The 19,954-nt window shown below is 47.3% G+C and overlaps 5 protein-coding genes across 5 annotated transcripts; 3 read left to right on the top strand and 2 right to left on the bottom strand.

Moving 5' to 3' along the window:
• Window positions 1–4,754: 4,754 nt before the first annotated feature.
• LOC134934439 (histone H2A type 1-like) lies at window positions 4,755–5,147 on the bottom strand. The gene has a single exon (XM_063929880.1). It carries the CDS (start codon window positions 5,145–5,147, stop codon window positions 4,755–4,757), a length of 393 nt encoding a protein of 130 aa, XP_063785950.1.
• A 385-nt stretch (window positions 5,148–5,532) lies between these two features.
• Window positions 5,533–5,913, top strand: LOC134934963 (histone H2B 1.1). Its single transcript, XM_063930283.1, has one exon. The coding sequence runs from the start codon at window positions 5,533–5,535 to the stop codon at window positions 5,911–5,913; it is 381 nt and encodes a 126-aa protein (XP_063786353.1).
• Window positions 5,914–7,339: 1,426 nt separating this feature from the next.
• LOC134934962 (uncharacterized) lies at window positions 7,340–19,245 on the top strand. The gene is made up of 5 exons (XM_063930282.1): window positions 7,340–7,625; window positions 11,501–11,529; window positions 15,154–15,500; window positions 16,285–16,300; window positions 18,934–19,245. The coding sequence occupies exons 1-5, from the start codon at window positions 7,340–7,342 to the stop codon at window positions 19,243–19,245; spliced, it is 990 nt and encodes a 329-aa protein (XP_063786352.1).
• On the bottom strand, window positions 8,739–9,672 carry LOC134934960 (histone H1C-like). The gene has a single exon (XM_063930281.1). It carries the CDS (start codon window positions 9,393–9,395, stop codon window positions 8,739–8,741), a length of 657 nt encoding a protein of 218 aa, XP_063786351.1. The 5' UTR covers window positions 9,396–9,672.
• On the top strand, window positions 17,118–17,498 carry LOC134934959 (histone H2B 1.1). The gene has a single exon (XM_063930280.1). It carries the CDS (start codon window positions 17,118–17,120, stop codon window positions 17,496–17,498), a length of 381 nt encoding a protein of 126 aa, XP_063786350.1.
• Window positions 19,246–19,954: the final 709 nt, after the last annotated feature.

Raw genomic sequence — 19,954 nt, 5'->3', positions numbered from 1 at the left:
CGTGTAGGGGATGTAGTATAGAGAAATAGTGCAGTGGATAGGGGAATGTAGTGCAGTGATGAAGTGTTATAGTTTATGGGGACACACAGAGGAGCATGTAGTTGAACACGCTGGTGGGGCATGTGATGCATAGGGCATTTGAAGCACATAGTGAAATATTGTCCAATACTATCCCCTTTTTTAAATTTTTTTGATAATCTGAATATTGTAGTCTGTCAGAGTGTGTTTTGCTGTGTTGTGTTTTTTTTTTTTTTTTTGGGGGGGGGGGGGGGGCGGGGTGTGTGGAGGTGGCACCAAATTACTGCCATGCCCCAGGTGACGAAAATCCTAGTTTCGGCCCTGCTAAGGAGGACATCGTGGGAATTTTAAAGAATCAGCAGGTCGTCCAGATACGGCAGGATTCTGACACCCTGAGGACGGAGATGGGCCGTTTTCACGGCCATAACCTTGGTGAAGACCGGGGGAGCCCTAGCAAGTCCAAATGACAGAGGCTGGAATTGATAATGGAGGTTGCCAATGGAATACTGCAGAAACTGCTGATGCAACATGGCAATAGGTATATGAAGGTATGCATCCTGTATATCCATAGTCTCCTGGTTCCATTATTAGTACAATTGAGTGCAGGGTTACCATACGAAACCTGGACACTCTCACAAATGTGTTCAGAGATTTGAGGTTGAGTATAGGCCGGAAAGACCCATTGGGTTTCGGGACCAGAAAATAGGATTTTAATTACCTACCGGTAAATCCTTTTCTCGTAGTCCGTAGAGGATGCTGGGGTCCACATTAGTACCATGGGGTATAGACAGATCCACTAGGAGCCACTGGAACTTTAAGAGTTTTATAGTATAGGCTTGCTCCTCCCTCTATGCCCCTCCTACCAGACCCTGTCTAGAAACTGTGCCTGAGGAGACGGACAACTTCGAGTGAAGGATTTTACACAGATAGTGGCGAGATTCACACCAACTCACACAAACAAGGCAAACCAAGCTAACTAGATTGAAAACTCAGCAATAGCTGAATAACATTACTGAACCAAGTAACAATGCAGTACTTAACTAAGAACAAAGCAGTACTGAACCAAGTAACCACTGCAGGATAACGAAGCGCTGGGCGGGCGCCCAGCATCCTCTATGGACTAAGAGAGAAGGATTTACCGGTAGGTAATTCAAATCCTATTTTCTCTTACATCCTAGAGGATGCTGGGGTCCACATTAGTACCATGGGGATGTACCAAAGCTCCCAGAACGGGAGGGAGAGCGCAGAGGCTCCTGCAGAACTGATTGACCAAACTTTAAGTCCTCAGAGGCCAAAGTATCGAACTTGTAGAACTTAGCAAACGTGTTCGACCCTGACCAAGTAGCCACTCTGCAAAGTTGTAAAGTCAAGAGCAGTCGTCCAGGAAGAACCCACGTTACGAGAAGAGTGGGCCTTAACAGATTTTGGACACGGCAATCCTGCCATAGAATATGCATGCTGAATAGTGAACCTGATCCAGCGAGAAATTGTCTGCTTAGAAGCAGGACACCCAATTTTCTTGGGATCATAAAGGACAGAGAGTCCGATTTCCTGTGATGAGCAGTCCTCTTCACATAGATCTTCAAAGGCCTCACAACATCCAAGGACTTTGGTTTAATTGAGGAGTCCGTAGCTACTGGCACCACAATAGGTTGGTTGATATGAAAAGCCGACACAACCTTTGGAAGGAACAGCTGACGCGTCCTGAGCTCAGCTCTATCTTCATGGTAGATTAAATATGGGCTTTTACAGGACAAAGCCCCCAATTCCGACACATGTCGAGCAGAAGCTAAGGCCAACAATGTGAAAGCCTTCCACATGAGAAACTTGACCTCAGCCTCCTGTAAAGGCTCAAACCAATCCGATTGCAGGAAATGCAACACCACGTTAAGATCCCGGGGTGCCGTCGGCGCCACAAAGGGAGGCTGGATGTGCAGAACTCCACCATAGGAAACTTCTTGAATTCACACCAAGACACATATTTTTCCAAATGCGATGATAATGTTTAGACGCCACTCCTTTCCTAGCCTGTATCAGGGTAGGAATAACCTTGCTCGGAATACCCTTCCGGGCTAAGATCTGGCGTTCAACCTCCATGTCATCAAATGTAGCCGCGGTAAGTCTTGATAAGCGAACGGCCCCTGTTGCATAAGATCCTCGCGAAGAGGATGAGGCCTCGGATCTTCCAGCAGAAAGTCCAGAAGATCCACGTACCAAGCTCTCCTTGGCCAGTCCGGAGCAATGAGAATTGCCTGAACCCTTGTTCTCTTTATGAGTTTTAGAATTCTTGGAATGAGAGGAAGTGGAGGGAACACATATACTGACTTGAACACCCACGGTGGTACCAGGGCATCCACCGCCACTGCTTGTGGGTCTCTCAACCTGGAACAGTGGGGTCATTCCAACCCGATCACTCGCTGCAGTTTGTTGCAGCGCAGCGATCGGGTCAAAAATGCGCATATGCCAGCGCCGCAGCGCACCGGCACATGGCAGTCGTCGCTGTCTACCGATCGCCTCTGAGACAGAGGCGGTCGCTGGGCGGGAGGGGGCTGAACGGCGGCGTTAAGCCGCCATTTAGTAGGCACGGTCCAGCCAACGGAGGCATGGCTGGACCATTGGGGGGGCGTGCCGTGGCGGCTGCGTGACGTCTCACGCAGCCGCTGCGGCCAGTGGCAGCGACACACATCTCCCGGCCAGCCGCAGGAGCTGCACTGGCTGGGAGTTACTCCTCAAATACAAAGGTATCGACGCTGTGCGATGCTTTTGTATTTGTGCGGGGGGGGGGGGGGGGCAGCACTGACATGCAGGGCAGAGTGGCCCTGTGCTGGGCGTCCCCCCGCATGTCAGAGAACATGATCGTAGCTGTGCTAAATTTAGCACAGCTACGATCAACTCGGAATGACCCCTAGTACCTCCGAAGTTTCTTGTTGAGACGTGAGGCCATCATGTCTATTTGAGGCACGCCTCAAAGACTGGTCACCTCTGTGAACACCTCCGGATGGAGGCCCCATTCTCCTGGATGGAAATCGTGCCTGCTGACGAAGTCTGCTTCCCAGTTGTCCACTCCTGGAAGGAAGATTGCTAACAGCGCCACTGCGTGATTTTCTGCCCAGAGGAGGATTCATGTTACCTCTGAATTAGCAGCACTGCTCTTTGTTCCTCCCTGTCGGTTTATGTAGGCCACCGTCATCACATTGTCTGACTGTACTTGAATGGCCTGATTTTGCAGAAGATGTGCCGCTTGTAGAAAACCGTTTTATACTTATGTTTATTGGGAGAATGGATTCCAGACTTGACCACCTTTCTTGGAAGGTTTCCCCTTGAGTGACTGCGCCCCAACCCCTGAGACTTGCATCCGTGGTTAGAAGGGATCCAGTTCTGAACCCCGAACCTGCGGCCCTCCAGAAGGTGAGGCATTTGCAGCCACCAGAGGAGTGAATTCCTTACTTTCGGCGATAAACGTATCATTTGGTGCATGTGTAGGTGAGATCCCGACCACTTGTCTAGGAGATCCAGTTGGAAGGACCGAGCATGAAATCTTCCGTACTGTAGAGCCTCATAGGAGGCAACCATCTTCCCCAGAAGGTGAATGCACGGATGAACCGATACCCGGGTGGACTTCAAGACATCCCGGACCATTGATTGTATTACCAACGCATTCTCCACTGGTAGAAACACCCTCCTCACTTCCATGTCGAGGATTATCCCCAGGAAAGACAATCTCTTTGTCGGCTCCAGATGTGACTTTGGAAGGTTCAGGATCCAACCATGGTGGTCATTCCGAGTTGTTCGCTGTGCAGCAATGAGGCAAAAAAAGGAATTTCTGCGCATGCGTATGTGACGCAATGCGCATGTGCGACGTACTTTACCAACAGCCAAAGTAGTTTCACACAGGCTGTAGCGAAGCTTTTCAGTCGCACTGCTGGGCGCAGAGTGATTGACATGAAGGGGGCGTTTCTGGGTGTCAACTGACTGTTTTCAGGGAGTGTTCGAAAAAACGCAGGCGTGCCAGGAAAAACACAAGCGTGTTTGTGACGTCAAAACAGGAACTGAATGGTCTGAAGTGATCGCAAGCGCTGAGTAGGTCTGGAGCTCTGAAACTGCTCAAAATTATTTTGCACCCGCTCTGCGATCCTTTCACACGCACTCCTGCTAAGCTAAGATACACTCCCAGAGGGCGGCGGTTTAGCGTTTGCACGGCTGCTAAAAACAGCTAGCGAGCGAACAACTCGGAATGACCGCCCATGTTCCCTGAGCAGATGAGTTGTGAGAGCAATGGACTGCAACAACTTCTCCCTGGATGATGCCTTTATCAGCAGATCATCCAGATATGGAATTATGGGGGTAATTCCAAGTTGATCGCAGCAGGAATTTTGTTAGCAGTTGTGCACTGCAGGGGAGGCAGATTTAACATGTGCAAAGAGAGTTAGATTTGGGTGGGTTATTTTGTTTCTGTGCAGGTAAATACTGGCTGCTTTATTTTTACACTGCAAATAAGATTGCAGATTTCACCACAACAGACCAGGGCTCCTAAAGGGTAAGGGAGCGTCTATACCTTTAGCGGTTGTATGGACGGGATGTGGAGATGAAAGCGCGGCTAGCCCGTCAGATATCGCTACAACACAAGCAATGACAGTACACACAGCTCTCCTGGGAAGACGTGGGTGGCTCTGAAAAGAGCCTTTGTGTTGTGTGTCGGGTACATCGTTTCGGTGGTGGAAGCTGCCAGCCTCACATTACTTGCTCTTGGCCGGTTTGTGGCTCTCGGTCTTCTTGGGCAGCAGCACGGCCTGGATGTTGGGCAGAACGCCTCCCTGGGCGATGGTCACCCCACCGAGCAGCTTGTTGAGCTCTTCGTCGTTGCGCACAGCCAGCTGCAGGTGGCGGGGGATGATGCGGGTCTTCTTGTTGTCGCGGGCGGCGTTTCCGGCGAGCTCCAGGATCTCAGCCGTCAGATACTCCAGCACCGCGGCCAGATAGACCGGGGCACCGGCTCCCACTCGCTCAGCATAGTTTCCTTTCCTCAGCAGACGGTGAACGCGACCGACTGGGAACTGGAGACCGGCCCGGGATGAGCGAGTCTTGGCCTTAGCCCGGGTCTTGCCGCCTTGTTTGCCTCTGCCGGACATGTTCAGTTCACAAAACAAATAATTCCTTCTAACAAACTGAGAGAAAATGTGAACCTGTAATACCGCCCTCCTCCTATATATACACTCAGAGTGGGTCTACCGCGTGCTCTGTGATTGGTTTGCTTACAAATGAACCAATGCAGCTCGAGTTTATCCACAGACCATTCCGCAATATGTAGTGTGTGTGTGTGTGTGTGGGGGGGGGGTGTTAGCTACCACTCGGCGTCACGTGACACTTTTACCCTATACTTAGCTTATACTTACCCTACACTTTTACCAGAAGCGTTGAAGCCTCATTTGCATAAGATGCCTATAAATAGAGCAAACCCGGGCGGTGTACGGCACAGATTCTCCCTGCTGTGTGTAGAAGAAGTGAGTGGTGGAAATGCCTGAACCAGCAAAGTCCGCGCCGGCGCCCAAGAAGGGCTCAAAGAAGGCCGTAACCAAGACCCAGAAGAAAGATGGAAAGAAGCGTAGGAAGAGCAGGAAGGAGAGTTACGCCATCTACGTGTACAAGGTGCTGAAGCAGGTGCACCCTGACACCGGCATCTCCTCCAAGGCTATGGGCATCATGAACTCCTTTGTCAATGACATTTTTGAGCGCATTGCGGGGGAAGCTTCCCGCCTGGCTCACTACAACAAGCGCTCCACCATCACCTCCCGGGAGATCCAGACCGCCGTACGCCTGCTGCTGCCGGGAGAGTTGGCCAAGCACGCCGTGTCCGAGGGCACCAAGGCCGTCACCAAGTACACCAGCGCCAAGTAATCTCCCCTTCCTCTCCCACACGAACACAAAGGCTCTTTTAAGAGCCACCCATCTCCTCGCTAATCGGGCTGTAACTTATTATTTGCGCTGTGTCCTGTCTCCCTGAATTTGACTGAATCACAGTAATCTAGGCTGTGTTGTAGTTTCTTCATTCCTTATACATGTGCATCTTGTTAGTCGGATACTGGGGAACTCCCCTCTAGTGTGCGAGCTAGTACAGGAGACCCCCCCCTGTTGATGATTACTGCGTGCAAAGCGGCATTCTCTCCGCTCTCATGTACTGTAAAACACGTTCCAGACGTAGATCAGATTTCTACAGAACTCGTCAAAGCTACAGATGCCAGGGCTTCTAAAAAGCCAGAGAGCAGCAGAAACACTGCCCGTGTAGTTGCTGTGTGACTAGCACATAATTTTCTGTCTGGCTCAAGTGATACAAACTGGATTGTTACATTGTTAATATCGCTACTACTGTATCATAATCTTGATAAGCAGGTGGTTAAAAGTCGGTCTTCAAGATGACCTGTGTTACTATGATATCGTTGCAAAAGTAACAACGGGATGCAAACTGCGGTGCCCCTGCTTGTACCTAGTCCATTATGACATCACACAGCAGGGTTCCCGTTTAGGCGCACACGTACCAGTTATGCTCGTTGCTGTAAAAACGGCTTCAATGGTTATTTGAGGAGTAGTAGTGATCCGGGTCGCAATGTGGCTGAGCGCTAAGGTACGGTTCAGCTGACCCAATTGACATACTATTATTATTTACACCTAATATACAATATTATGAGACGGCGAGAGAACATAGCTGATACGCTGGCGCTCGCTAATTAGAGATCGAAGCGAACCGAGCCTGGGTGCCAGGAATACTTGTAGCGAGGGACACATCAGAAGCGGCATGCCATTGGGGGAGTGTTCCCCTACCAGGATTTGAATTGTCCACTCCGGTTAACTTGTTTTGACCCGCCGAATTTAGCTCGTCTCTCATTGGGCCAGTCCGATGAATCGCGCTCCTAGCCCAAGGCGCTGGTGTGGGTCCGACTTAATAGTGATAAACACTATATATGTATTTGGAAAATATATTATTTATCATTTCAGGGAGAATGAAATGTCACTACTTTTCGTTAATTGACTATAGGTGTAAAACCTTCTTTTCCTATTTTACCCTAGAAATGTGGGATCAAATGGATACAATTTTTTTTTTTTTTTTTTTTTTACATTTATATATCTGTTCACGGAAATGAATAGAGATGACGAAGAGAAAGCTGCCACTGTCCTGCGGTGTGCTAAGTCAGAAAAGGCGGACTACCCAGGTCTCCTCCTCTCCGAGTTCTAAGTCCCCCATCAGGTCCGCCCTTCCTCTTAATAAAGGGCTGCTGTGAGGCGATCAACTCATTCTTACTGATTGCAACTCGCAAGCTGTTTGAAGATGTCAGGAAGAGGCAAAGGTGGTAAGGGACTCGGGAAAGGAGGCGCTAAGCGCCACAGGAAGGTGCTGCGGGACAACATCCAGGGCATCACGAAGCCAGCCATTCGCCGTCTCGCTCGCAGAGGTGGCGTGAAGCGCATTTCTGGCCTCATCTACGAGGAGACCCGTGGGGTGCTGAAGGTCTTTCTAGAGAATGTGATCCGGGACGCCGTCACTTACACCGAGCACGCCAAGAGGAAGACTGTGACCGCTATGGATGTGGTCTATGCTCTCAAGCGCCAGGGCCGCACTCTGTATGGTTTTGGAGGTTAAGATCTGGCTCCTCTTTGGCTGATCTCCTTTCCCGAAACACGCTAACAAAAGGCCCTTTTAAGGGCCACCTACAGTACTCCTGAAATGAGCTTTATGAACATGCTGCTTTTCGAGGGAAGCGTATTGTTAGTCAGATCCACAATACTAACGATAGAAATACACTTCTTTCCCATCTACAAAGTCTCGCTGGATATTCAAATATAAGACGCCAGAAGTTGCCATTTACAATGCATAGACCATATATATCTAGAATTCTAGTCAATCTGGAATGGAAAAAGGCAGCAGCATAATTGCCTCTGTCCATTTGGATGATGCCTCCTTGTGTCCGGGTGGAATCGGTTCGATATTGTTTTATGAAAAATTCTGAAGGATGTAGGTGTAATATACCGTGCATAGCGTGCGCAGGAGGTGCTGTAGCGGGGTACTCTTGAAAAGATGTTGAGTTAAAACGTAACTTGTATTATAACGATGACATGCTGACACAATACATGTCCTAAAATTCAAGCATAGGGTATTAAGGCACAGCTGTGAATGTTTCTCCAAGTGTAGTTTATATATAATTCTGTTACAACGACCTCTTGAACAATTAATAAGTAGGGAAGCTTACTAGCCAACTACTCTGATAGAAACTGCACAGAACTATTTGTCTCTACTGGAGGTTCTCTTTCTGGTAAAGCAGTCTCCCTGTTATTGTGTAGCTAGTGTTCTCAGAAAGTGCAAACAAACATTAAATTGATACTTGCTTTTCAGCAGCTACCCTGCAGACTGTTCACCACAGGGAATGGTGAGTGTTCGAGTACACAGGAAGGAAGCATGCCGCTATTGTGAGCGGCCTGAGGTAGGAAGCAGGACATCCAGGTATTATTTCCCGATCAGTCTTGCTACAGTAGCGCTAATAAATAACCCTGCGTTACCTATCAATAAGCAACCAAAAATCCCACGGAGACACTGCTGAACTGTAACGTAATGTAGTGACTCAATATCTGTACGCCGTGCGCCTACAGCTCTGCCGGGACAGGGTGGGTGGCTCTGAAAAGAGCCTTTGGGGGGATAACAAGGAAGCGAGGCTGCTACGGCGGCTCTTCCATCACTTCTTGGCCGCAGCTTTCTTGGGCTTAGCTACCTTCTTGGCCGGGCTTTTGGCGGCTTTGGGCTTCGCCGCCTTCTTGGCCGGACTCTTGGCTGCTTTGGGCTTCGCCGCCTTCTTGGCCGGACTCTTGGCCGCTTTCTTGGGCTTCGCGGCTTTAGGCTTCTTTGGGCTTTTGGCAGCAGCCGCTTTTGTGGGTTTCTTCACCTTCTTTGGGCTCTTGGCTGCACTCGGAGCTCTCTTGGGCTTCTTCGGGGACTTGGCCACTTTCTTTGCCGCTGGTTTCTTGGGCTTCAGGGCGGCCTTCTTGCTCTCCAGCTGATTCTTATTGAGCTTGAAGGAGCCGGAAGCTCCGGTGCCTTTCACTTGGGTGAGAGTTCCTTTGGTCACCAATCCTTTCACCCCCACTTTGATGCGACTGTTATTCTTCTCCACATCGTAGCCTCCGGCAGCCAGAGCCTTCTTCAGGGCGGCAAGAGAAACTCCACTGCGCTCCTTGGAGGCGGCCACGGCCTTTAAGATCAGCTCGGAAACGCTGGGCCCGGAAGACTTGCCGCTTTTCTTGGCTCCCCCTGCAGCTTTCTTCGGCTGCCTCTTCTTTTTGGCTGCGCCCTCTGACGGCGGGACAGCGGCGACGGCTGGTGCAGTTTCTGCCATGTTAGCTCAACGTCACTTTAACCAACAAATGGTAATACAGCACAAGCCGCTCTCTGACGTCTTTTATATACGGTGCCTGCTGTGCTGTAATTGGCTGCTGAGCCTGGTGCGTTCTGCGCTCTCATTGGCGGAATAAGCAGTCCTTGTAAACCCTTCCCTGTCTGAGTGTAAGGGGAAATCTGCCCTCACCTTGTGTTTCCCTAACGCAGAAAAAGAGTCTTTTATTGGGCATGAGAAAAGCAGCGTGCAGCCTCTCTGCACCACACCAGTACTCCAAGGTCTCCCCTAGGCCTATACGGCCATTGCTAGCCTAGGCGCTGCAAAGAGACCCAGGAACAGCCCCTGTCAGCTTACTTACACCAAGCTGGATCTGTCCAGCATGTAACACATCTGTACTTTTCTGCGAGGCTAAAACGTCTGATTGGGGCATTTTTCTGTCCCCCTGGCACTACATGTAACGAAGGTGATCTGGGGTTCAGTCTGTGCAGGGGATGCACCATTTTCAAAGACATAAAGGTGATGGCTGGGCTCCTGTACACCCGGGTGGCTAGCACAGGCAGGTTGCCTCACAACGTATTGGCAGTCTTGTTTAGGAACTCTAGTTACTGTGACAAAAGAGAGATACCCAGCATAGTCAGCCACAGGTTAACCCTGCTTGTGTGAGATTCTCCCCGCCGTGTAGAATGTTGGTGGGATTTTCCCCAAATGTTTATAAAATGACCCATACAGACATGAATGTATATTTATGCAAGATCGGTGTGTCAGAGTGAGGGCAATGGTGATCTGTTCCCATTACCATTCCTCTTTTAAAAATGCCAAAGTATGAGACTTTGTCATTTTTAAAAGAGGACATCGGAACTTTCCTAAAAATAGAGGGAAACAGTAGGAATATTTGGGAACATTGGGGGGGGGGGTGGATACAGGAATAATAGAGAGGAAGGTATAGTGGGACAAGTAGAGAGACCTCTTGTAATTGAGCTAGGTGAGAGGAAGGGAAGAAACGAGGAAAAACAGGGGTAGGAGGAAGGAGGAAGAAGAAGAAGATATATATTGTTACATGGCAACTACTGATTGCAGAGTAAAAAAGTGGATGCTATTTTCGGCATATCAATGGATGATAGACATGTTTGCACACAATAGTTCTGGGAAATAAAATAAAATGATGAAGCTTGCAGAATAAGATGAGAGACAACAGTCACCTGAGGAGCAATGGTTCAACTAATCTTACGTTTTCAAATGTACTACCGTGATAAAAGCAGTTGCTGCAGCTTCAGCACTGAACCTCAATGTTGGATAGCAGGCGAAAGATATGCAGAGACCACGAGGCTGAATGTCTAGAGCAGGCATTCCCATCCATGGTCATCTAGGCACACCAACAGTGCAGGTTTTAGTGATATCCAGGCTGCAGCACAGATGGTTAAATCAAAATAACTGAGCTACTAATTAAGTCACCTGTGGTGAAGCATGGATATCACTAAAACCTGCACTGTTAGTGTGCCTTGAGGACCGTGGTTGGGAATGCCTGGTCTGGAGAAAAGGCGGCTGCGGAACGGAGCATCAGAACCTCTGGGGGAAACATTGGGGGTAATTCCAAGTTGATCGCAGCAGGACATTTTTAGCAGTTGGGCAAAACCATGTACACTGCAGGTGGGGCAGATATAACATTTGCAGAGAGAGTTAGATTTGGGTGTGGTGTGTTCAATCTGCAATCTAAATTGCAGTGTACAAATAACGCAGCCAGTATTTTCTCTGCACAAAAACAAAATAACCCACCCAAACCTAACTGTCTCTGCAAATGTTATATCTGCCCCACCTGCAGTGCACATGGTTTTGCCCAACTGCAAAAAATGTCCTGCTGCGATCAACTTGGAATTACCCCCTTTGTGTCAGCAGAGATCCACTGTGGATGCAAAGTTGTGAGAAGAAGGGCAACGCAGATTAACAGACCAGAGTTCAACTGCATTGACCAGTGATGGAAAGCACAGATATAGACTAGGGCAGGTCAAGAGCAGTGTTGAGAGAAGATGATCGCCATAGAGGAATGGAAGGCACATGAGGATGGACGTGAGATGTGGACAAACAGAGTTGATGACTGCAAAATGGAGGGCGTGGGCCAGCAGCAAGTACCATCAAGGTCTGAACCTCACCCCCAACCAATGATGGCAGGCTGGAGTAGGGCACTAGAGCGGTGGGAGTCTGCATAGAAACTCCAGAGCAGGTAGGGGGACCACGGAGCTGGATCTGTGCCACACCAGTGGCTTTCTGCGTCTCCAAGGATGGTAGAAAAATAAATAAATAAATAAATAAATAAATATATACATACATAAAAACTGACCCAGTTGAAGAGGCGGGAAGGCCCTGTTCCATCTTACTATGGAATGTGCGCATTGATTACATGTTTCCCCATATTACTAATTATTTCTCAGCGGTAAGTAATAGCACAATGAGGAGTCATGGGTAGTGGCACACTCACATTGGAGCAGACATTGTTGGCGTGGTGCACCATCAGAAGAGGTGAGTGATTGTTATTGAATTAGGTTTGTGTTTATTATTATTTCACATAAACTATGATAGATATATATTGTCCTTAAATCCCTATGGTCCCATTTAAGAGCCTAAACTCTATTATTTTATCATAAATATAACTTTTCTCAATTCTTTTAAAGTGCAAGGTTTTTTTTTTCAATAGCAAGCAAAATGGATATAAATGAGATACATATGCATAAATACAAATTCAGTGATTATAGTAGAACAATAAGGTTCTGTTTTTATTTTTTTATTTTTTTATTTCGTTTCCAGTGAGTAGTAGAAAAGCCCCTTTATATAATCCAAATCTACAGTAGCCTTGTATTTTCTTCATGCAATGTCCCAGACATATAAGGTTTAGCTTGTGGTCCTGCAAATCATTAACTCCCTTAGACTGCATGATACTGACATCGGAAAACATACGGGAGGCCCGCATTTGGGATGACTGTGGTCAGAAGACCATCAGCGGCATCCCGATGCTGAGAATCACGACAGGGGAGAGGTAAGTATAATAACCCTCACCTTCTCCTTAGTTCCTAAACATATCCCTCCTGTAGCCTAAACCTACCCCCCTTCTTTGTTCCTAACCCTAACACTCCCTCCCCACATCCTAACCCTCCCCTCCCACAGCCTATCTCTAACCCTGCCACTATTGCCTAACCACAACCTAACCTCCTGCAGTCGAACCCTAACACTCCCCATCTTACTTACATTCACGATTTTGACCACAGTTCCCCCAGTACTGCAACCATTTAAAAGAGAAACATTGTAGTGTGTGTGTGTGTGTGTGTGTGTGTGTGTGTGTGTTTTATTTGTAGGGGGGTGGTAGTGGAAGTAGGGTGGACAACAGGAGGAGACAGTAGGAATAAGGGGGACGTAGAAATAGGAGGGTATGAGTAAAGTGTGAGGGATGGGAGAAATGAGGTGAAAAATAAGGGTGATGAAGGGAAAAAGTTGGAACAGGGAGAAGAGTAGTGTAAGATAAGAAAAGGGAGGAGATAATCGGAGATGGGAAGAAAAGGCAGAAGGAGGAATAGATAAAGATTGGACAAATGAGTGGAATGTAAAAATAAAAGGCAGAATTAAAGTGACGAGACACAAAGGGTTATCAATGGGAGATGGGAGGAACAAGGAGAAGAATCGGCGAATCAGGAGCAGATGAAAAGGTGTGGAAGAGGACAAAAAAATGAACACAACTGCTAGCCAGCAGGCAAATGGCAGGCCAAGATCAAAGATAACGGTCACCCGAGGAGTGGAGCAATGGTGCAACAAAGTTATTTAGATGCATTGCTGTGCCACAAGCAATTGTACTTAAGCATGAGAAAGTTGCTCAACATGGAGCATTGCATTTCATGTATGCACACCATATGAAAGTAACTTCTGGACCATAAGGCTGAATTCATGGACCAGATCCCACTGGTCATCTGTCAACCGGATTAATGGAACCTCTTCTTAAAGTATGTGGGTTTCCTGAGATGACTCCTTTCAATTCCACATATCACTGTGATAAAACATTTGTGCTGTGTAATGTTCTTGGTTATCTTCAAGGTGTTTCTAGCTCACATTTCGGTATATGCCACCCAGTTGATGCAATTGTGTGGAACGATGGGTGGAAGATCCACAGTCATTGAAAAGAGATGAGATCCTGGATCTCGTCTTAAAGAAGCAATTTCTGATACAATTGGCTATGGAAATCGGAGAGTGGATGGCTGACCACAAATCATCCACCTATCCAACCAAACTATAGCAGCCACAATGTAAGGCAATCCAAGTGAGCTGGCAAATCAAAGCAGGTACTTCCACTTTTATCAATCCTGCCAACTGTAACGCTGTGGGCCTATTCTTGGGTGTAGGATCTATAATGACCTGGTGCCATGTTGTCAGGATGACCCTTAATCTCTGCCAGAAGAGATGCCCTAGGTGAAGGGCATCATTTTTTTTTAAGTAGTAGCATGAATAAGAGGAATATTCATGCTACCATCGATCTGGAATGATTTTTTTACGTTAAACATTTTTGATTGTTTCCAGACATTATCACATACAGTGTATACTTTTTTATGCGATGTATTTAACAGCAATAATTTACATTTTCGTGTGGTACATATACAAACGGGTATTTCAATGAGTTCCAATACAATTTGATAGATAGATAGATAGATAGATAGATAGATAGATAGATAGATAGATAGATAATTGCTATGTCACATAAATTCAGTTGAATATATACTGGTTTTAAATCTGTTTATTCCTCAGAGTCTTACATTCGATTAATTACCATAAATACAACTTTTAACAGATGTTTTAAAGTTTATTTTTACAAGAACAATTGAAATGAATATACAATAGTTAAATGGGCATACAGGAAAAAAAAAACCCAGTAATAAAATAAAACAATAAGGGTATTGCTATGCAGGGCCTTTAGTACTTTATAGGATTTTAATTTCCTCTGAGTAGATGTAGAACCCCCTTTGAAACTAAATATATAGCCTTATATTCTCTTCATGTAGTTTAGCAGATTCACGAGGTTGAGGTTGCGGTCTAAGTTGATACTTTTGCTCAGATTGTATCCAGCAATGTTTCAATAGAGTAGTTACAATTGTATCATACTATAATACTGTTTCCCATTAGTATCATATCGTTTCTCACACACGCAGGAGTTCTGACTACATTAAAGTGAGCAGCTTTAGATTTAACATTCATGTTTTAATGATCAAATGATTATTTTATTTTATACGCCGCTGTTTTGATCTAAGCTGTGCTGCTTTTGCTGTTGTTGTTTGCTAGTTTACCTGCCATCCCATATTATCATTTCCCTGGTATTAGGGCTTGTAAGGATTATATTCTGTACACACAATATATATATATATATATATATATATATATATATATATATATATATATATATATATATATATATATATTTTTTTTTTTTTTTTATCCCCGGCTATTGCAGCTATTCAGCAGCACTGTGTGTGATTACGTTTGGTATATGTGTACTGGGGCCGGGGCTGCTATACCGTGAAAAGACCTCGAGGCCGGGCCGTTAGAAACTTCACATAAACAATAGAGGAAACAGAAATTCTTGGCGGGCTTTATGAAACTTACAGCTTCTTCACCGAAACCAACCAGGATGAAGGGCGTGTTTAACTCATCAAATCACAAAGCAGCTCTGTGCATAAATACAGTTGTTGCCGGCTGTTGGCTATTCAGTCTTTTTTCTACTTGGTAGAAGTCAGATCTGTGTGGAAATATGGCCAGGACCAAGCAGACCGCCCGCAAATCTACAGGAGGGAAAGCTCCCCGCAAGCAGCTGGCAACGAAAGCTGCCCGGAAGAGCGCCCCAGCTACCGGCGGCGTGAAGAAACCTCACCGCTATCGTCCTGGAACTGTTGCTCTTCGCGAGATCCGCCGGTATCAGAAATCCACTGAGCTGCTGATCCGCAAGCTGCCCTTCCAGCGTCTGGTGCGTGAGATCGCCCAGGACTTCAAGACTGACCTGCGCTTCCAGAGCTCCGCCGTCATGGCCCTACAAGAGGCCAGCGAGGCTTATCTGGTGGGGCTGTTCGAGGACACCAACCTGTGCGCCATCCACGCCAAGAGGGTGACCATCATGCCCAAAGACATCCAGCTGGCCCGCAGGATCCGAGGGGAGAGGGCATAGAAACTCGGCACTCCTATACACGCAACAACCCAAAGGCTCTTTTCAGAGCCACCAAGTCTTTCTAAACGAGCTGCAGCATAAGTCACCCCTCAGTGTCAGAGTAACAGGATGCGGATGAATCCTCCGCTCTCCACCCATAGCAGCTTCAAATGACAGGCCAAGTCTATGAAGTTTACATATATAATACGATAAGCAAGCCGCAAAGTGAATAATGGAATGTTGACTATCAAAAATAATTAAATATCTGGACGGGCTGGTTCACCCGACAGTACATTGTTACTAGTGTTCCGCCTAGATTCCCTTGTAAAATTGTTTTCTTCAGCTGGGATAAGAGGATATTGCTCTCAATTATCAAATATTTGTATGTAATGCAGCTGTTTTCATCCTAGCTTTGTTACGTCACACGGAGAGAGAATATGGTTTCTCTCCTTATATACTTTACACGGATCAGCTTCCCACTCCTATAAGCGGAAGGGGCCTCATTTGCAGCATGCAGTTATTGCAAAGGGAATATTCAGACTATCTTTAGATTTCACCACAACAGACCAGGGCTCCTAAAGGGTAAGGGAGCGTCTATACCTTTAGCGGTTGTATGGACGGGATGTGGAGATGAAAGCGCGGCTAGCCCGTCAGATATCGCTACAACACAAGCAATGACAGTACACACAGCTCTCCTGGGAAGACGTGGGTGGCTCTGAAAAGAGCCTTTGTGTTGTGTGTCGGGTACATCGTTTCGGTGGTGGAAGCTGCCAGCCTCACATTACTTGCTCTTGGCCGGTTTGTGGCTCTCGGTCTTCTTGGGCAGCAGCACGGCCTGGATGTTGGGCAGAACGCCTCCCTGGGCGATGGTCACCCCACCGAGCAGCTTGTTGAGCTCTTCGTCGTTGCGCACAGCCAGCTGCAGGTGGCGGGGGATGATGCGGGTCTTCTTGTTGTCGCGAGCGGCGTTTCCGGCGAGCTCCAGGATCTCAGCCGTCAGATACTCCAGCACCGCGGCCAGATAGACCGGGGCACCGGCTCCCACTCGCTCAGCATAGTTTCCTTTCCTCAGCAGACGGTGAACGCGACCGACTGGGAACTGGAGACCGGCCCGGGATGAGCGAGTCTTGGCCTTAGCCCGGGTCTTGCCGCCTTGTTTGCCTCTGCCGGACATGTTCAGTTCACAAAACAAATAATTCCTTCTAACAAACTGAGAGAAAATGTGAACCTGTAATACCGCCCTCCTCCTATATATACACTCAGAGTGGGTCTACCGCGTGCTCTGTGATTGGTTTGCTTACAAATGAACCAATGCAGCTCGAGTTTATCCACAGACCAATCCGCAATATGTAGTGTGTGTGTGTGTGGGGGGGGGGGTGTTAGCTACCACTCAGCGTCACGTGACACTTTTACCCTATACTTAGCTTATACTTACCCTACACTTTTACCAGAAGCGTTGAAGCCTCATTTGCATAAGATGCCTATAAATAGAGCAAACCCGGGCGGTGTACGGCACAGATTCTCCCTGCTGTGTGTAGAAGAAGTGAGTGGTGGAAATGCCTGAACCAGCAAAGTCCGCGCCGGCGCCCAAGAAGGGCTCAAAGAAGGCCGTAACCAAGACCCAGAAGAAAGATGGAAAGAAGCGTAGGAAGAGCAGGAAGGAGAGTTACGCCATCTACGTGTACAAGGTGCTGAAGCAGGTGCACCCTGACACCGGCATCTCCTCCAAGGCTATGGGCATCATGAACTCCTTTGTCAATGACATTTTTGAGCGCATTGCGGGGGAAGCTTCCCGCCTGGCTCACTACAACAAGCGCTCCACCATCACCTCCCGGGAGATCCAGACCGCCGTACGCCTGCTGCTGCCGGGAGAGTTGGCCAAGCACGCCGTGTCCGAGGGCACCAAGGCCGTCACCAAGTACACCAGCGCCAAGTAATCTCCCCTTCCTCTCCCACACGAACACAAAGGCTCTTTTAAGAGCCACCCATCTCCTCGCTAATCGGGCTGTAACTTATTATTTGCGCTGTGTCCTGTCTCCCTGAATTTGACTGAATCACAGTAATCTAGGCTGTGTTGTAGTTTCTTCATTCCTTATACATGTGCATCTTGTTAGTCGGATGCTGGGGAACTCCCCTCTAGTGTGCGAGCTAGTACAGGAGACCCCCCCCTGTTGATGATTACTGCGTGCAAAGCGGCATTCTCTCCGCTCTCATGTACTGTAAAACACGTTCCAGACGTAGATCAGATTTCTACAGAACTCGTCAAAGCTACAGATGCCAGGGCTTCTAAAAAGCCAGAGAGCAGCAGAAACACTGCCCGTGTAGTTGCTGTGTGACTAGCACATAATTTTCTGTCTGGCTCAAGTGATACAAACTGGATTGTTACATTGTTAATATCGCTACTACTGTATCATAATCTTGATAAGCAGGTGGTTAAAAGTCGGTCTTCAAGATGACCTGTGTTACTATGATATCGTTGCAAAAGTAACAACGGGATGCAAACTGCGGTGCCCCTGCTTGTACCTAGTCCATTATGACATCACACAGCAGGGTTCCCGTTTAGGCGCACACGTACCAGTTATGCTCGTTGCTGTAAAAACGGCTTCAATGGTTATTTGAGGAGTAGTAGTGATCCGGGTCGCAATGTGGCTGAGCGCTAAGGTACGGTTCAGCTGACCCAATTGACATACTATTATTATTTACACCTAATATACAATATTATGAGACGGCGAGAGAACATAGCTGATACGCTGGCGCTCGCTAATTAGAGATCGAAGCGAACCGAGCCTGGGTGCCAGGAATACTTGTAGCGAGGGACACATCAGAAGCGGCATGCCATTGGGGGAGTGTTCCCCTACCAGGATTTGAATTGTCCACTCCGGTTAACTTGTTTTGACCCACCGAATTTAGCTCGTCTCTCATTGGGCCAGTCCGATGAATCGCGCTCCTAGCCCAAGGCGCTGGTGTGGGTCCGACTTAATAGTGATAAACACTATATATGTATTTGGAAAATATATTATTTATCATTTCAGGGAGAATGAAATGTCACTACTTTTCGTTAATTGACTATAGGTGTAAAACCTTCTTTTCCTATTTTACCCTAGAAATGTGGGATCAAATGGATACAATTTTTTTTTTTTTTTTTTTTTTTTTTTTTTAACATTTATATATCTGTTCACGGAAATGAATAGAGATGACGAAGAGAAAGCTGCCACTGTCCTGCGGTGTGCTAAGTCAGAAAAGGCGGACTACCCAGGTCTCCTCCTCTCCGAGTTCTAAGTCCCCCATCAGGTCCGCCCTTCCTCTTAATAAAGGGCTGCTGTGAGGCGATCAACTCATTCTTACTGATTGCAACTCGCAAGCTGTTTGAAGATGTCAGGAAGAGGCAAAGGTGGTAAGGGACTCGGGAAAGGAGGCGCTAAGCGCCACAGGAAGGTGCTGCGGGACAACATCCAGGGCATCACGAAGCCAGCCATTCGCCGTCTCGCTCGCAGAGGTGGCGTGAAGCGCATTTCTGGCCTCATCTACGAGGAGACCCGTGGGGTGCTGAAGGTCTTTCTAGAGAATGTGATCCGGGACGCCGTCACTTACACCGAGCACGCCAAGAGGAAGACTGTGACCGCTATGGATGTGGTCTATGCTCTCAAGCGCCAGGGCCGCACTCTGTATGGTTTTGGAGGTTAAGATCTGGCTCCTCTTTGGCTGATCTTTCCCGAAACACGCTAACAAAAGGCCCTTTTAAGGGCCACCTACAGTACTCCTGAAATGAGCTTTATGAACATGCTGCTTTTCGAGGGAAGCGTATTGTTAGTCAGATCCACAATACTAACGATAGAAATACACTTCTTTCCCATCTACAAAGTCTCGCTGGATATTCAAATATAAGACGCCAGAAGTTGCCATTTACAATGCATAGACCATATATATCTAGAATTCTAGTCAATCTGGAATGGAAAAAGGCAGCAGCATAATTGCCTCTGTCCATTTGGATGATGCCTCCTTGTGTCCGGGTGGAATCGGTTCGATATTGTTTTATGAAAAATTCTGAAGGATGTAGGTGTAATATACCGTGCATAGCGTGCGCAGGAGGTGCTGTAGCGGGGTACTCTTGAAAAGATGTTGAGTTAAAACGTAACTTGTATTATAACGATGACATGCTGACACAATACATGTCCTAAAATTCAAGCATAGGGTATTAAGGCACAGCTGTGAATGTTTCTCCAAGTGTAGTTTATATATAATTCTGTTACAACGACCTCTTGAACAATTAATAAGTAGGGAAGCTTACTAGCCAACTACTCTGATAGAAACTGCACAGAACTATTTGTCTCTACTGGAGGTTCTCTTTCTGGTAAAGCAGTCTCCCTGTTATTGTGTAGCTAGTGTTCTCAGA

The sequence above is a fragment of the Pseudophryne corroboree genome, chromosome 6, assembly GCF_028390025.1.
Source record: "Pseudophryne corroboree isolate aPseCor3 chromosome 6, aPseCor3.hap2, whole genome shotgun sequence".
Classification (NCBI taxonomy): domain Eukaryota; kingdom Metazoa; phylum Chordata; class Amphibia; order Anura; family Myobatrachidae; genus Pseudophryne; species Pseudophryne corroboree.
Note: the sequence above shows the minus strand (reverse complement) of the source record. Positions and strands in the feature narration are given on the sequence as shown.

Coding starts and splice junctions, on each gene's coding strand:
- LOC134934439 (XM_063929880.1), bottom strand. CDS start 5,147: ATGTCCGGCAGAGGCAAACAAGGCGGCAAGACCCGGGCTAAGGCCAAG.
- LOC134934963 (XM_063930283.1), top strand. CDS start 5,533: ATGCCTGAACCAGCAAAGTCCGCGCCGGCGCCCAAGAAGGGCTCAAAG.
- LOC134934960 (XM_063930281.1), bottom strand. CDS start 9,395: ATGGCAGAAACTGCACCAGCCGTCGCCGCTGTCCCGCCGTCAGAGGGC.
- LOC134934962 (XM_063930282.1), top strand. CDS start 7,340: ATGTCAGGAAGAGGCAAAGGTGGTAAGGGACTCGGGAAAGGAGGCGCT. Junction 7,626..11,500: donor TGCTCTCAAGCGCCAGGGCC/GCACTCTGTATG, acceptor TGCAAAATGGAG/GGCGTGGGCCAGCAGCAAGT. Junction 11,530..15,153: donor CAGCAGCAAGTACCATCAAG/GTCTGAACCTCA, acceptor ACTTGGTAGAAG/TCAGATCTGTGTGGAAATAT.
- LOC134934959 (XM_063930280.1), top strand. CDS start 17,118: ATGCCTGAACCAGCAAAGTCCGCGCCGGCGCCCAAGAAGGGCTCAAAG.